At 44.7% G+C, this 18381-nt stretch overlaps 1 protein-coding gene across 1 annotated transcript in view; it reads left to right on the forward strand.

The window, feature by feature from the left end:
* The first annotated feature begins 2009 nt into the window (after positions 1–2009).
* The window catches only part of LOC123815851 (cytosolic beta-glucosidase-like), a 104447-nt gene continuing 88075 nt past the window's right edge, over positions 2010–18381 (forward strand). The window contains exon 1 of the mRNA XM_045834543.1: positions 2010–2327. Within this exon, the coding sequence (XP_045690499.1) occupies positions 2276–2327 (52 nt within the window). The 5' untranslated portion in view covers positions 2010–2275. The remainder of the gene's footprint in view (positions 2328–18381) is intronic.

Below are 18381 nucleotides of genomic sequence, written 5' to 3' on the forward strand. Positions count from 1 at the left end.
ATGATACCACACCGTGGGTATTTGCTGGGAGGCCCCAGAAAAGGCTTCCAGAGGGCTCTGTCTCTGCTGACTGCCCTTTTTTTAAAAAGATTTTATTTATTTATTTTTAGAGACGGAAGGGAGATAGAGAGAGAGAGAGAAACATCAATGTGTGGTTGCTGGGGGTCATGGCCTGCAACCCAGACATGTATCCTGACTGGGAATCGAACCTGTGACACTTTGGTTCGTAGCCTGCGCTCAATCCACTGAGCTACTACTCCAGCCAGGGCTTGCTGACTGCCTTTTATTCTTAGACCTTTGAGTGGTACCAAGTGGTTTCTGTGACTACTTGTGAGACCTTGTTAGTACCAGCCTGTCGACACTTTGAAAGGGGAGCATTTTGGGGTTTGTTTTGAAAATTACTCAATGGTAAATCCTCACTTGTGTAGCAATATGCCTTTTTGAAATATTGACTGATGCACTGGTGTTGTTTTATATCGCTTTCATGATAAATCTTATGGGGTAGATGGCCTTCAATAAATTAATGCAAATAATCTAATTGAATCCACTTGAGCCTGCCACTAATTAGCCCACATATATCTTCATTTCCGGGCTGGTGGTATGGGACAACGTTCAAGTCAGCTAGAAAAATACCCAGCAAAGTTCCTTTGTTTGGACAGAGCTTTTGATATGTAGACATGCAGGTGAATGAACTGTGTATACTCATATAACACACATCTACTTTCATATATGTCTATGTATGTAGTCATTTATCTGCATCCAGCCACTTGTATAAATACATAGACATAACATACACACATATCTTATATATATACATATACACGTATATACATGCATATATAAATATAAAGATATAGAAACACATATCCCAAATATATGTGTATACCATATATGAATTTTTGGGTTGCAAGTAACAGGAAAAGCAACCCAAATAGGCCTAAACCATAAAGGAAATTTACTGGTTCTAAAATGTTCAGTTCCTTCCATTTTTCCTTTGTATCCCAGAGCTATTTATGAAATGGCTGCCCCAAGCTTCCCCACTCCTGTGTGGTGGGAAGGGTCTACCTTTTTAGATCATTTCTACTGAAGGGGGCGAAAGCGGCTGTCTCAGAAGCCCAATGTACATTTTCTCTTGCTGCATTGTTCAACTGGTCACAAGGCCACCTCTCATCCAGTCCCTGTAAAAGTGAGATGAGATACGGAGACGGCCTCTCACTGATCCACGGGGATGGGGGACTGACTATGGGGCAGGGTGCGGCGCCAGCCTCTCCGGAAGCCCATAAGCTGCAGCGGAGAAAGGCAGGCACCCAGAGCAGAGCACAGTGCTATGAAGAGAACTCTGAGAGTTGGCTGAATCCGGGGGGGCCCAGACTAGTGCCTGCTGCTGCCCCCTGGCTTGCTCCCAGCGCGCGCGTGCACACACACACACACACACACACACCACACACACACACACACACACACGCCCCTCGGTTGTCAGAATTTTCACAAGTGAATTTTTTAACTGGTATACTCTCTGAACTTCATGTTTTGACAGGTTGTCTACTAAGAAACCAAGAGCATTGTTATTACTAATTCATTTGTGCATTTTCATGCATGAGAAGCTGGTATTAGCACGATGAGTTTGTATAATTTAGTCTAAAGCAATAAAATGGACGTTTCAGATAGCCTGGGAGAGCTGATAGGAAGTGAATTTATAATTGCAGTTAGAATTATTGAAATATTAAAAACAGCTTGATGACTCTCAGGAGTCCAGGGCCCTGTTTGGAAAGCACTTCGGTAAGTGCGCATCCGCCTTCGAGATCCGACTAGATCTTGTTGGCGGAGGAAGAGAGTCAAGATGAATAATCCATTGCGAAACCAAGTGCAGGGAGGGTGGGAGGGGCGAGGATCTGCCCTTCGGTGCCTCCCCCACTTGGCCCTCCTTCTCTTTCCCTTTTACTTTCTTTTTCCTCCAGTGACATATCACCAAAGAGGCTCCCCTGCTGGAGAAAAGTTATTTGAATTTGTGAAACTTTTCCCGTGGCCTTTTTATGAAACGTAGTCATTATTCAGACAGCGTCTTCTTCAGCAGCGCCCGCATTTCGGTGGGTTAGCCACGTAAACATTCAGACCATGGTCTGAGGTGGGCTGCTTGTGGAGTTGGTAGGGGCCGGGGCTCCAATGCGGTGGTATGGAAAACAGGCTCCTTCCACCAGGGAGTTCCTGGGGCCTCTGTTTGCCGGAGGCGCCTCTGCATCCAGCCGGTGGATGAGAGGGGACAGAGGACAGAAGGATGAAACACAAGTGGCAGTGCGGGCAGATTCCAGCGACCCTGCCTGGAAGTGGTATGTGTTATATTTCTCTGCCCACACTCCTGGGACTCGGTCACGTGGTCACATCTAACCACAGGGGCTGGCAAGTGTGGCCCAATTGTCGGCCCAGATGGAAAAGGAATTAGGACTTGGCTCTTGGCTGTCCTCGCTGCAGACAGAGACATGCTTATTTAGAACTGTGCTTTTCTCCTGACGCAGGTAGACGGGAACATTTTGAATGCCAGGATTTCTGACTCTCGGCATTTCAATTTGGGAGGGTCAAAGTCAGGACTAATGGGGCTGAATCTTTATTGAATAACAGCTTGTTTTGCAGGTAACAAAGAAAGGTTTCTGCAAGGTATTCAATAGATATTACCCCAGAGAACACTGTATTTCTAGTCTCTTAGCACTCCTAGGACTTCTAGAGGGCATACCCATTGTCGAAACTATAAGGTAAGACACTTGTGTGTCCATCCAGCTTGGGCTGTGGGTGGTTGTGGCTGTCAAGGGTGGCAGCGTTTGCTGTGCCATTCCCAGGCAGTGCCCTGGAAAGTGATTTCAAAGAGATTGCCGTGTGTTCTGGGGGAGGGAGTTGAACCCAAGGCCTCAGCTTTGTACCCTGGGAGGACCCCTGTGCCTCACAGCAGAGAGCCAGGGGACTTGCAGGGACCAGGGCAGGCGTGGGGGTTGGAGAGCGGGTGTCTGGGCGCTGATCAGTATGGGCCGGTGCTGTGAGATGAGGGAACGGGGGCACCAGGCATCGTTCCTCAATGCGGTCTTCGTAAGACGGACGTTTTCTTGTACGGCCCTAAAAGGGGTTGGAGGGGATTGAAACAACGACATATTAAATTACCAGCCAGCCTTGCTGGGCAGGACCATGATATCAGACATCTTTTTGTAGAAAGAAAATAAAGAAACAAAATAATTTTTTCTTGCCCAGCATGGCGGCTGGCAATTCATGTCTTACAGCCACGAGGGCTTCTGTGTGGGGAATGTTAGCGGAGCGACATCTCTGTACGAGAGAAGGTGCCGAGGGGCGGCGGGCAGCCGTGCGGGGGCCTGCGGAGCGTGCCGGGACAGCGAAGGTTCTGCTGGGGCTCCCGAGACCTCTCGGAGCGCCCACCGGGTCAAAGCTCTTTCTGTCATGACACTGAGACCCATTTGCCTTTTTCGCTCTCATCTCTTGCTCTGTGAGTAGGCAGAGGATGCAACGCAGCACATAAGAAGCAGACAGGAACCTCCACCTGTCTCCTAAGCCAGGCACGAAAAAGATTTGCAAACATGTAAAAACTCTCCTCCCACTAAATGTTTTTTTTTTTTGTTCTGGAGTATATGATTATTTTTTCATAAAATGTTATTTATGTTCACGTTTTTAATGCTATTGAAAAAGAAGTCATCACTAAATATTATTTTTAAATCTTAGTTTTAGTTTTGAATAGAGTAAACATGGCTAAATATAACCCACATTTCATCCTGGCTGGTGTTGCTGAGTTGGTTGGGCCTCATGCCACAAAGTGAAAGGTTGCCAGTTCGATTCCCAGTCAGGGCACATGCCTGGGTTGCAGGCCTGGCTGGTCTCTCTCTGGTTGGGGTGCCTGCATGAGGAGACTGACTGATATTTCTCTCTTAGATCAATATTTCTTTCCCTTTCTTTCTCTCTACCTTCCCCTCTCTCTAAATAAATAAGTAAAATCTTTTAAAAAATATAACTCACATTGAAAAAAAATCTCTTCAAAGGCCTCAATTATTTTTACGAGTATAAAGATGTCCTTATGCCAAAACTCTTGACAAGTCTATGCTGGAGAATTACATCAGAGCTGAGAAAAATTACGTTCTCGCATTTGTGGTCAAGGAACTTCAGAGAATGGGGAACGCTGAGAGGGCAGAGTGATCTTTCTGAAGAAATTCAGTAGAAGAGCCATAGCAATTAGCTAGGGGTTGCTGGGGCAGCTGGCCCCTGGTGGGATAACTAAATCTTAGTAACACTCTACACAGCAACTTGTAAACCTAAAAAAGTTGCAATGCTGCCATCTAGTGGTCCACATGAAAATAATGTAATATGTGTTTTTCATTGAAGTTAGTAGATTGCTTCAGAACTGAACAGCTGTGAGGACTCAGCTTAGTAGTATGCCCTGTATGTTTTATGTTTATATCCCTAAACATGTACCTTTAAATGCCTTCCTCCATCTCCTTTCCTATTAACATCTTTCCTCTTGGGGTTAGGATAACCAGAGAGGATGAGATTTCCACCTCGTTGTACCTTGTTCCAACCTTGAGTTCCTGTCAGGACAGGGTAGGGTAATTTAGTGCTGACGTGGGGGAACTGAAAAAGCAACTCTTCTCGCTTTGATTTTGCCTAAATCTTCTCTTACGGGCATTTAAAAAGGTGAACTTTTTCACCCTGGCTGGCATAGCTCAGTGGATTGAGCGCGGGCTGCAAACCAAAGCATCTCAGGTTCAATTCCCAGTCAGGGCACATGCCTGGGTTGCAAGCCACAGCCCCCAGCAACCGCACATTGATGTTTCTCTCTCTCTCTCTCTCTTTCTCCCTCCCTTCCCTCTCTAAAAGTAAATAAATAAAATCTTAAAAAAAAAAGACTAACTTTTAATTGTGGATCTGCGCTGGAGATACAGAAAAGTTACAAAGACAGGACAGTGTGGCCCTCGCCCGGTTTCCTCTGTGGCCAGCATTCCGTGGCACTCTGGGTCACACACTGTCTGGGTCCCACACCGAGTGCCTGCCGGGTGCGTCCCACGTCCAGGCACCAGACTGAACCCGCAGAAGGAGAAGCTTGGGGGACACAGCAAGGTTGTCGCATAGAAAAGGTCAGGACTGGGATTGGCATCCGTCTTCGCAAGAGCCACATCGGAAGCTAGAAAGCCAGGAATCCGTGCTTTCCAATTTCTGAGCGAAAATGCTGTCCGTCACCAAATGCCACGATACACAAACACAGATCAAGCACGATGTTGGAATAAAGACGATTCCAGAGCTACAGGGTTTCAAAAAGTGTACCTTCCACGCCCCTTTCATCAGAACGTTATGCGAGGATTTGCTTCTCTGAAGGGAAGGAGAAACAAAGAGGGGGAAAGCTCAGGAGACAGGGAAGGAGGCAGCATCCGAGGCCACTAGCTCAGTGGCTGCCGAAAAGCAATCAGTGCAGAACGGAGGGGGGAAATAGAGGCGTTTAAACAACCCGGAGATTTATAGTCTGGCCAGATTGTTTGGGGATGAATTAGTTACAGGTATAGAAAAATTAAATATAAAAACCAGGTAGTTGATTAGCCTCAGAGAAAGTACAAAGTTACATGTAAGCAACATTTTATGCACGGCTGAATTTTGAACCATGTATAGTCATAGGAATGTAAATAAGTATTTCCTTAAACAGAAAAGGGAATCTTATCCTGTTCGGTGAATGGAAAAGAGAGAGAGAGTGAGGGAGAGAGACAGAAATTGAAGTAGGATTTTCTACTCATATCTAGAAGTCCGTGATCATCATGGGAAATCTGGAAACAAATTGAGAAGCACGAGCACCAGCCTGTTATTTAAACCGCGTCGAAGTAAACACAGTGTTCTCTCCTTATCCGCAGTTTCACTTTGCCTACCCACAAGTTTATGCACAAGTTTAACTTGTTTCAGTTAGCTGCCGTCAACCGTGGCCTGAAAATACTAGGTCAAAAGTCCCAGAAGTAAACAATTCATACTTTTTAGATTACACCCCTAAGTAGCAAGAAGAAATCTTGCGACGTCAGGCTCTGCCTCGCCCAAAGGCAGACTCACCCCCTTGTCCAGCATCTTGCAGTGTAGTCGCTCTCAGACCGACTGCCGTGGTGCCACGATGCTTGTGTTCAGGCAGCCCTTGTTTTACTTAAAAATGACCCCCCAGGCAAGAGTAGCGCAACGACGCGCCACAATACCTGTGGCATCCACTTCCTCGCGTCATGTAGACTTTGTAGGGCCTCACGTCATCACAAGTGGGCAGGGGAGTCCAGTAAAGCAAGGTGTTTTGAGACAGATGACACTCACGTACTGTTATTACAGTGCATTGTTGAAATTGTTCTATTCCATAATTCATTATTGCTGTTAGTATCTCACTGTGGCTGATTTATAAATTAAACTTTATCATAGGTGTATGTGTGTGTAGTATACATAGGTTTCAGGCATCTGTAAAGGCATCTTGGAATGTGTCTCCCTCAAATAAGGGGGGGGGGCGCTACTGTACCAGAAGAAATAGTTGACAATAGTTACTACTAAGGAGTGTAGGTTAGGAACTGGCAGGAATTGTTTAAGGGAAAATGCTAGTAGGATTGTGTGGCTGTAAAAAACAATGCCCATTCATTTCATTCAAAGGCAAAAGATCCGATGACTGGGCGACCTGTGGAAGCAGGGACACATTGGCTCCCAGCCCACCCCGCTCTGTCAGGAGCAGGGAGTGGTGGCTTGGAGGAAAAGTGCAGTGGCCAGCCTGCTCCACTGGTCCAAAGTTTCTTCTCCTTAGTAAGGCAGTGGCCCATCAAGTGGGAGCCTTTAATCTGGCCCTGTCTCCTCGGCATACACAGTTGGATTCTGTGACCCTTTCCCGGGTAAGGGTTTACGTCTTGTTGGTGCAGGGGCTGGGCTGCTCAGACTTTTAAAGGGTGCAGTGCTCTCGTTGACTGTGTGTTCCAGGTTGCCAGCTGTCCTCCTGCAACTATGGCTTTCCCTGTGGGCTTTGGCTGGGGGGTGACCACCGCAGCTTACCAGGTGGAAGGTAGGAGAAGCTCCTTCTCCTTTGCAGGGCTGGGATGAGTTATTTCTAGAGGGTTCTGCCTGAAAGGGGCATGGGGTGGGGCAAGGAGGCAGAAAGAGGAGGAGGAGGATGCACAGCTTCTAACTGTGTGAAAGAAACAGAGTCCTTTTTCACACTGCAGGGGCTCACGGTCTGTGGTCCTCTGGTGAGCCCCAGGGTGGTGGCGACGCGGGCTGAACCCCAGGCTGCTGCAGTGTTTCCGCCAGTCCAGGCGTCCCCTCAGACATCTGTGCGCATCTGTTCGCCGGCTGCTCTGGATGTCAGTCCCTGGTTTCTTCCTCACATGTGCGCCGGCGCCCCTAAAAATAACATTTTTTCTATTGGCTGGAAAAATGTTGGGTAATTAAAGAGGCTAGCCCTCTAGGAATGAAAATGAGAGAGACGACCAGGAGAGAGGTCAGGCAGATCAGAGAGGGGGGTCACAGAGAGGAGAGAGAGAGAGCTGGGGGGACGTGAATAGAATCGGGTTCTAGAAGCAGTGCAGCAGGGTGACAGTGATGATGGGCTCTGGAGCCAGACTCCCTGGACTTGGGGTCTAGCCTGACCTTATTATTTTTATTCTCACCCAAGTGTATGTTCGTTGACTTGAGAAAGAGTGCAACAGAGAGAGAGAGAGAGACAGAGAGAGAAAGAGAGAGAGAGAGAGAGAGAGAGAGAGAGAGAGAGAGAGAGTGACAGAGAGACAGAGAGAGAGACAGAAATGTGAGGGAGAAACATCTATCAGTTGCTGCATCTATCAGTTCAAACCTGCTGTTGTGCTGCTTACCCTCTATCAGCAGCTTCTAGGGAGGGACTTGAGCCCACGTGCCTGCTGTCTGTTAACTCACACAATGACTTTGATATGTTTGCCTGTTTCCCCCTCTTCCCTATCCTTTTGTTCTGAATCCCAGCTCAAGCACTTACTCGCTGAGTGACTTTGGGCAAATAACTTATTCGTCTGTTTCCCTATTTGTAAAATTAGGGAAGTGGTCATATCTGCTTGTTGTGGAGATCAAACCAGTTAGCCTGTGTAACTGGAGCACAAGAATGCCCAGCACCCAGCACCCAGTAAGCAACGACAACAACATCATTATTATTAACTCTAGTACTACTGTAACTATGACCAATAACAGTATTATTGTTGTTCTTTTTGCTGGCTAGAGTCTCTCCTACTCTGCACTGACAGGTGAGTTATTTGTCTGTTCTACTTTGTGCAAATGCTCATTTCTGCTTTGGATTGAAAATCAGAACATCTCCTTCGTTGCTCCTTCTCCCAGCAGCTGCTGGGAGAGTTGCTGTTTCAATCCCCTTCCACCTTTGCACAGACCACACATGCAGGGTATCAACATGTGGCTTTGTTAAATCGATGCAGCCTGGGAATCCTTGAGAATCTTTGAACTTTTGGGCCACCTTGGCCTCTGAGAGGCTGCAGAGTCTTTGGAGGTCCCAGACACTCAGCAGAACTGAGGACCAAACATGAATTGTACTGGTTGGAAAGCAGAAATATAACGTTATGGTGATGTGTGACAATAATGTCTTATAAAACATTATCATGCATCTTTTCCCACTGATTTGCAAAACACAGTTGTCTGTGTAGGTATCTTTGTTTGCAAAGATACCCTCTCCAGAGCCCTGAGTGATGAACTAGCATGCTCCACTACTTCCCCACTCACCTGTGTACCCGCACCACAGCCCTGGAGTTATCTGGGCTCCGTCATGAGGAAGAGGACGCACCGCCAGGGTCTTCACGGGTGGGGCTGGCTGAAAGGGGCAGGACAGAGTCTTCTGATCATTGGGTCCCCTAACACACTGACCACTTGGTCGCGTAGACCCATGGTTCTCCAGACCCATGGTTCTTCCTTCTTCCTGTCCTTGCTCATATCCTTTCTGCCACCACGCAGGTGACCTCTCTGTTTACAGTTTTAAAGATGAGTTTCACATAATGCTTATTACATAAGAGTTCTGTGTGGGACCTTGAGCCTTTTGGAGGAAAGCACAATATAATCTAATAAGTATTAAACACATGGTATAAGAGGAGGAAAATTACATGTTTTAGGTGGGTTGTACAAAACATTGTAAAACCTGTAAAAATCTATTTATTAGATTAGGAGACGGGGAGAAAGTGCAGATAATCATCATTTTTATAGAAGTGAGTCTCATGTAATATTTCAAGGTACAGAAAAATTCCCATGATTTTTAACCCTTGGCAAAGATGACTCCACCTCTGCTTGTGGCTGGAGGGTATGCGGGGCACAACACAGCAGGTAGCTCAGTGGCATTTTATCTACTTTCTCCTTGGTAAGCCAGGGAGGAGTTACGAAAATGACATTTAGGACCCAATTCTACCGCCCTTGTGAGCTTATAACTGCCAGTGATGACAGGAAGGGCTCCAAAGGGTGAAAACGCTCTGCAGATCTCCACAAATCCTTCACAAAGTCTCCGCTACCATGTCGGCACTTCCTGGTGGAATCTGGACTCGTGGTTCCCAAGGAAGCAAAGCCCTCAGTTTTATGAATGCCATTGTCAACCTCGAAGCCGCGGTGGATACCAATCTCATGTTTGGACTTTGATTTAACTTTGACTTTGGCTTTACATGGGCAGAAATTGGGGTTGACCTCAAACTTTGGCTATCTATCCGTCTTGGTGTGCCAAAGATGAAATTATATAGTTAAGAAATTTAGGCTTAATTTTGCACTGAAAAATGGGAGAAGAAATAGGGCAGCTGAAATAGTTGGTTTTGGGTCCAGTCTGTGGTGATTCCATTGAGGCGGTTTCTTCCCTGGGGCCTGTTCCAAACTCAGCCGGCCGCCCCAGACCCGAGCTGGAGGCGCACTGCACCCGCCTGCAGTCGCTGTCAGCACGGGCCTCATGTTTCTCCAGGCTGCTTCCTGTGTGCTTCTCCCGTTCAACCAGTCTTGGCTGTGCTTCTTCGTTCCTCTACTCTGCTAAGCCCTTTGGATTTAACGTCCCAGTTTGGGACTTGATCTTTTGGCTACCCTTGGTAGACTTCTCGAACAGGGCTCACCTATTCTTTGTCTCAACCGCCTAGGAAAGAAGGAGGGAAAACACTACGAGCATGGTGGGCAGGGAAAAAGAAAGAAGAGAGGTCAACATTTTTTTTCCATAAAATTTCTCAGAGCCTTTAAAGTTGCTATGGCGGAGACCACCCTCATTTCTCCCCTCCAGCTTCAAATTTGAGATCCACAAAAAATCCTCAAATATCGGCCCCTTTCTGATTGTGCAATGAAATTATGTGGCTTCATTGAAAGAGAATGGGCTAAAGCAGGGATGATGTTTAATATCTGTCAACTGATACAATGACCAATCAGATGCCAACTGCAAACCGTAGGTGTAGAGTAGATGCCAACTGTAAACCCGCATTGTTTAGTGAGGATGGATGCCCTCTGTGAACAGCCCATACGGGATAGGCTAGCGGACCCACTGGCGGAACACCTCTGCATCCTTACCAGCCACCTTCAGTGTGAGAGTTTATGTTGTGATTCTTTGTTTTACTTTATCAGACAATTCAGTACTATGTTCTTTCAGTTATCTAGAAATTATTTAGTAAGTGTGTTCTACTGGAACTTTATTTTTTTTGTTTTCTGCATTGCTGTGGATTCTTTAAAAAAATCACTGCCATTTCAATGGCGTTGTGAGAAGGAGAAGAATGAAACGTGTGTACTCTGTTCCCATCTTGAACTGGATGTCGTTGTTAACACGTGAAATGTATGGAAGTGCCTCATGAACCACGAAGTATTATTGAAAGCTAACAAATGAACCCTCCCCTCTCTTCTTACCATTATCATCCTTCTGATCATCTCTACCACATCCATCCTCTGGATGTGAGACCTGAATGTTCTAGTCCTATGCTTTCGGAAGGGGATAGACAACATGGGATTTCAGACACTGTAACAAGAGAAAGGGGGATGTTCAGACAGCGAGAGGAAAGCCACAGTGAAGGGAGCCTGCGATGACCGAGAAAGACGGCGTGTCCAGGCATCTGCTTCTGAGGTCAGCTGCTCTAAGCCATCTGCACTTTTCATCCATTTCTTGCCTCCTTTAATTCTCGACACGCAGACTCTCCATGTACCACACGTTCCCGTATCTCAGCTGGCTCCCAGGGCAGTGCTGAAAGGCATCTACTGCCAGCACTATCATCAAACGTGGGTTCTTCATCGGTGAGGGTCTCCCTGCTATGTGTCCATTTGTATCGGCACAGTTCTAAATACAAAGTGGATACCACATATTTGGAAACAGTGTTTGTATTATGAAGGCAATTCATGATAATTGTACAATATTAAAAACATATAAACAAAGAAGAAATAAAATTTAAAAACTAGCCAGGGAGGTACTTTCAAATTTTGAGTATGTACTTCTTGTCTTTTTCTATGCCTTCACAGACTTGCAGGCACATATACCCTTTTATTTTTGATTTCTCTAAGAGGAAGATCCTATAAGTGGTCTTCTTTTCTTTAAGATACTCATAAACATCTCAAGAAGCTCTAACATGTCTGCCTCCTTTCTATTCTTCTGGGGCCCATTCTCCCTTACCTGTCTCTCTATAGTTACACAAGGATGTGACATGAAAAGCTAAATGTGAGTCCATATATTTAACTTTGAAAAACAAGAAAAAAATCTTCCACCTCTCAGTAATTTGGAGTGTTGGCTCTATGTATTGTCCTATGGATTTGTACATAACTGGTTTACTTACCACTAATTTCATCAGCTAAGAGAGGACATTTGTGTATTTGGATATGTGGCAACGTTATACTGGGAAACAAAAGGCGTTACTTGGGCTGGTCCTTCCCGGGCCTATGCACCTGGTAGGGTTGCTTTCCAGGTAAGTTCACAGATGCCCAAGGTTGAGTGATTCTTTAAAAGTTATCAGGCAATCACATAATGCCTAAGCTAGAAACATGGACTCTTGTTAGTCTTTTCCTCTTATTCCCTCCTTTATTTAACCAATGCTCTTATTCTATGTTCTCTAAAACTCTTGATTATATCCCTCTTCACCATTACTATTGATTTCCCTTTAGTTCTGAAACTCACCATTCTGTGGGTTCCTAAAGTCTGCTTCCCTCCACTCCACTCTGCTTCCGTCTCTCTGGCACACTGCTTTGAGCATGGTCTTGCAAAATTCTGACCACATCCATTTTTTGAGATAGAGAATAAACCTTGAAATGAAACAGACTAGGTCAGAACCCTGACTCCTCTACTTGCCAGTTGGGTGGTCTAGAAAGGTATCCAAGCTTTGCGTGCCTCAGTTTCCTCATTTGTAAAATGAGAAGAGTAATAGTGCCTATCGCAGGGTTGTTGTAAATATTAAATGTGTTTATGAACATCTAATGCTTGGAGCAATGCTGGACAAACTGTATGTATTCAACACATTTTAATGATCATTAAAAAAATTATTTTCTTCTTGCATGGCATAAAAAAAAACCCTCTTTTACTTCTGACTACATCCCAATTTTATGTCTTGCTTCTTCTCCATCTGTTCTTTCACCAAAACGAAGTACATGTGGTTCTTTAAATGTGCTGTGACCTTCAGGTGCTGTCACACACACTGCCCCCTCTGCCTGACTGCACACGCGGCTGTCCGCCTGAGCAGGGACCAACAGCGGACTGAGATCCGTACCTCCTGACTCCCAGGCTGAGCCTTCTCCTGCTCCAGCACACTGCCTTTTGCATATCTGTCCTTCCTGCCACTCCTGAGTGTGTTCCTGTGAGCTCGGTAGAGGTACTAGGGGTTGGGGGTGAGGTGGGGCCAAGGGAAACCCCAAAGAAGCATTCAGTACATGTGAACAGTCTATTCTTACCTTAACTATTTGGAACAACATGGATAATGTGCTTTTTCACCCGAGGGCATTTGGAGGTAACTCCACGCTTCTAAAGATGACTCATATCAGCAAAGGGGCTGATGTGGACATTGTAGCTGAGCGTCCGTGTTTTGGATGTCATGGGTGGTCACCTCAGGCAGCAGCTGGGGCTCTGTTGTTTTCCGGCTGCTGTGCTACAAGGGCCTCTGCCTGGAGGGGCCCTGAACCAGCTGAGCAGGTCCAGACTGGCTTGGGCTCTTTCTCCAGGTGCCTGCCCTTCCTTTCATTAGTGTGAATAATCAGAGTGTGATTGTCAAGTATGCCTGGGCCAAGCACAAGGGCTTTTAAAATTGTCTGCTGTTTCCAACGATCCAGGCCACTGATCCCCCTTCCTTAGCATGGATAATTGAGAGTGGACTGGGCTGAAGAATGTTAAGCAGAACCAATTGACAAAATAAATGAGATTTTAAAAATCCTTTACATTTTAATAATAGAAAAACTCTAACCGAGTGTACTTTTTATTTTACATCTAAGAAGCCTATTTTATATTTTGAAACTGTAAATTTGTTTAGTTTTACGTTGATTCAAAGGAAGGATATGTTTTCTATGATGCAGCCATTTACGACCTATTTAAAATGTATACTAATTACAATATGTAATTAATAGAGGTAGGGGAAATTTTCAAATATAGACAAGAGGTTGGCCAGTTTCACATTCAATGTCAAATCTTCTTATGTTTCAACTAGGTTAGCAGGAGAGGATAGAAGTCACTTCAAATTCTCACAATTTCTGTCTTGTTAGTGGAGATGACAAATCTTTGCCCCTAATGAGCAATCATCATGAGGAGAAGGGCATTTTTTGAATGTATATATATGATTAACAGGATCCTGATTCCTGGGGATGTCTGATCTCATTCACTTCTCATTTTCGTCCTCTCGTCTTTCTCCATGTGTCTTTGGATGCAGGGAGAGCTGTATTTACATGGCACTTGGCTGGGGATCTAGGGAACGTTTTGTCTAAGGACCAATCTTGTAAATAGGAGTAGGTATCACTGAGTGTCCTTCAGGTGTGCACTGGGATAAATCACTTTGGGGTTTGGCTTGGGAAATTGGAACAGATTGTAAGACACAATGGTGAGTTTGTGGGCAATTGACTCAGAAACAAGGCTTTTGAAACATCACCTATTTTTCTGTTGGGAGTTACCAACCTAAGGCTTAAAGTCTTCCCCAACACCCCTGAATAATCATTTAAATACAGGTGTTGAGACGGGGAAGAAAGCACCCTATTTACTGTAAGGACAATGGCCTTCCTGTGCAGTCAGTGCAGTCCATCCTGCAGATGCACACTTGGGGGCCGTTGAAAGAGTAACATTTTCTTGGGACGGTCTATTCCTTTATATATCTTGTAAGTTACTATCCAGGTGTAAATTTCAGGCACATGTGGGCATGCACATGGGCCCCTCCGTCTACGACTCTATCACATGGGGAAATGTTATGAATGGGCTTGAGCATTGCCTACTGTGTTTGTGTAAAGAGCAAGATAAGGGGGTGGAGCTGATGGGGACTCTAATGTACCCTCTGGGTCCTCACCATGCCACCAACTTGGCAAATGTGGGCACACAGTAAATTCTTGTCACCCAACTGATTTGCTGAAGTGAGAATGGGGGGTTGGTTCTCAGCATAGATACTACACAGCTGAAGCCAAAACATCTTCTAGAGCCATTTCAGGACATTCCCTTTGGCTCAAATAAAAGCCAGGTACAACCATACTAAGACTATGGTATGGTTGGCTTGCTGTTGATGATGACTTTTCTCTTGATGGGAGAGAAATCATGTAAGATTCAGAAAAGGTCTGTCTCTATGTTGCACTGGAAGACCTGGGTTCTCTGGCTTGAGTTAATAAAAAAATTCAATGAATGTTTATTTGAATTACTACTATGTAGCTCATCCTCATTAGGTATTTATTTCCTGTGGATAATAGAGCCTGGTGGTATAAGAAGTAAATAAATCGATCATTGGAACTCAATATTCTAGTGAGGAAGACTAAGATATAATGTAACAGTTCTAACAGTAGACAGTCAAAATGCTATCAGAGGATATGTGGGAGGGGTGAGGATACAAGAATAACATCAGGGGTATCTTACGGGCATCAGAGTTGGGCTTTGAAGAAGTTTGTTTTGTTTTCTTCCCAAGGAAAGACATAAGGAAGGGCATATATGCAGAGGAGACATTTTGAGCCAAGGCACAAAAGCATGAATACTTATGTTGTATTTGCAGAATGATATGGTCACCTCCAGGGAAATGATTTGAATTCCTATACTTTAAAATGTATTAGAATCACCTGGAGCTCTTGTTCAAGTGTAGATTTGAGGGGCATCCTATGAGGCTATGTAATAGCGGTATTTACAGATGGGACCTAGGAATTTACATTTTTTTTTTTACAAGCGCTCTGTGTGGTTGTGAAGTAGATGGCTCTTGCTCTGAGGAAGCCTGCCGCAGGCCTTGTTTTCTGATGACAGGGAGACTGGCAGGGTTTGAAGGTGGAGAGATAGAACAGGTCCAAATTGTGATGTATGTAAGGTACCAGGCTAAGGAGATGATATTAGGACATGTGCAAGAAGTTCTTGGTAGCCATGAAGTATTCTTAAGCAAAGAGAATAATATGATCAGGTCCGTATGTTAGAGTTTGCCTGCAGAGTGGAGGATGCACTGAAGGATGGAGATGGGGAGGCTAGGGAACCGTTCTCAGGTGACGGCAATAGAGGAGGCACACAAAGATGAAGGTCAGCACTTGGGTGGAGGGAAAAAAAAACATAAAGAGGCATCACTGAGGAAGAACCAGGATGTGTTCATGAGAGCAATGCAGGGTGTGAAGAAAATAGGAGGAAGACTAAGTGACTCTTGTGATCATAAGTTAGGTCGCTGGCCGGCTGACGGTGCTATGAGCAGGAATAAAATACCCTGGAGATGAAGCAGGTTTGGAGTGTGTGTGGTTAGGTCCAGTCTGGTTTGCGGTTCCCTTAGGGCATTTAAGTGGAAATGCCTGGGAGGTGGCTGGAAATTTACATCTCCATTCCTGGATGGATCTGCTGGCAGTCACGTTTCCAGCTGAGAGTCGAAGTGAGAATGGAAGACAACACTTGAACTAGGGTCCTAGAGGAATATGAAAAGAAGAGCAGAAGTTGCAGATTCTGGGTTAAAAGCTGAAAAGAATTGAAAGACTCAGAAGGAACCCACATGAAACCAACATTCTTTTAGGATATCGAAATGACTAGAAAGAACTTTAGAAACCTTACAGTCCAGTGACTTGAAAACCTTTTTTTTTAATCCGTCAGACCTAGGTTTCCAAGGAACATGTAACTCAGATCTCGAACAAAACAGATGCAAATGGAGCGTCTGTGGCTGGAGGGGAGGGCAGCAGAACTTGTGCCCATTCCCCCAGCATTTCCCTCTCTATCGCTTTTTTCCCATGTGGCAATTCTCAAGTGCTCTCCAGGGAACATGGTTTCACAGCATGGACACACTTCCCTTATTTCATAGAGGCAAAGTGATGGATTGACATGATCGACGTCACGTAACTTATTAGTGACAGAGGGGCAACATGATGTGAAAAGCCTCACAAGAAACAAAGCAACAAAAGGCAACATGGGACCCTCAGCCCAAATGAGTGGGGCAGAAAATCCGGGCTTCCCAGGGAGGGGATGATTCTAAGTAGTGCCGCCCAGGCAAGGAGTCACAGGGGCGCTCAATTTTAGACGCAAAGGGGACATTTAGGGATTCAGTTTCTGGCCCATCTAAAAGTCAGAGCTGAAGGTTTGGGCTGGGTTGAGGAAAGAGAGTCTTTTCAACTTCTGTGAAGTGGAGGCAGTGGTCAGATGTAGTATATCCCAATTACCGCTCAAACCCCATCCAAATTCCAGAAGGGGCACTTGAAAGATGGGGCAAGGGGAAAAGTCAGAGTGAAGGACAGAGTAGCTTTCCTTCCCATGCAGGAGGGACTTGTGGGACGGCAACTTGTTTGGGAGGCAATATCTTGGTAACTTGTCTTACAGTTATATTAGCAAAGCAAGTATATTCTTCTCCTTAGAATGCATATTTATTTAAGAAAGCTGCTTTGTTTGGGGAGAGTTGTTGATGGAACACCCCTCTACACTGCCGGTGGGCATACAGTAGAAAACTATTGGTACCTATCAGTCAGTCTTTAACAGGAAAAGTCTGGACAACTGTATTTAGGGGGTTGTTTTGAGACATCAGCAGAAATCTGCCAAAACTGAAGATGGACCTGGTGATTCTTGGGGGACCTTGAGGAAAGTCAATTCATTTATGCTTCAAAGGAACCTCAAATTGTTCTAAATGGCATTTGCTGTTATCAGAGAGTTCTGCTCTTGAATCACCAAACTGCTGCAAGTTCCAAGCTGATGTTCTTTCTTAGAAAGATGCATATGGGATATAAATCTTTTTAAGTGCATTTCATTGTACCAATTGTTTTGTTTAGAAAGAAAGCCCATTAGGTTGTTATTAAGTGGGCTATTTAATAGTGTCAATAAATTCTAAAATCGGAGATTGGTATTGTTATTTGGGACGTTTTAATGGTTCCGATTGTCTAAGTTACTTGGCTTTGTCTTGTTTGACCTTTGTTTGTTTTAATGGCTTGGAAAATTTCCCCAACTAAACCAAGTTTATGGAGTGACTCTCCATATATGTGATACAAATACGGAAAATATTTGAATAAGTTAACTAATGGTATTTGAAAGATTGGATCAAACCGATATAAGCAAAGTGAAATAGATAAGTGCAAATTTTAGAGGAACCAAAAAGTTTAACTAAAAATTTATTTAAAAAAAATGCTTAACTTATGATGTTTATTATTTTAAATATAATTATAACCATGTAATAATGATTCAGAAAAGAAGACTGGAAGATTAGGCTGTAAAATGTTAATAGAGTGGTAATATCATCTAGTAGTTGCTAGCACCTACGAACAACTACTGTCCTAGGAAAAACAAGACTTCTAATTTGACTTTCACAAACAATTGATCTTGATTTTTTTACTTACTTTCTCTATGACTTACTTCCCTCTACCTTTTAGAGGTTATTGGGAGTAGAACATAGAGTCATTTAAACAATGTCTTAGCAGAAGGCCTGGAATTTTTTTAAGGAACTCAATAATTGTTAGTCCTTCTTATCATTATCCTCACCACCATCACTGTCACCACGACCCTTGTCATCACTGTCATCACCATCATCACCATTAGGTGGTGTGTTTGTCTGGGTCTATGCCAGGATGAACCCATGCCAGGATGACGTTGGACATGCATGTGTATCAGGGGAAATGCCCATGAAGAAACAAGCGGGAGCCAGGAGAGGCTGGGACGCAGATATGACGAGGGACGAGAGCAGAAAGGGAAAAAGGAAGTTGGGGGGAGCGTTTAGACTGAGGCACAGTGCAAAGGAAAGTTCACAAGGTCTTTGGGGGAATCCTTGATCCAAAGGCACCTGTCAGAAG

Source organism: Phyllostomus hastatus, unplaced genomic scaffold (assembly GCF_019186645.2).
Source record: "Phyllostomus hastatus isolate PE091 unplaced genomic scaffold, TTU_PhHast_1.1 phas_contig_196, whole genome shotgun sequence".
Classification (NCBI taxonomy): Eukaryota; Metazoa; Chordata; class Mammalia; order Chiroptera; family Phyllostomidae; genus Phyllostomus; species Phyllostomus hastatus.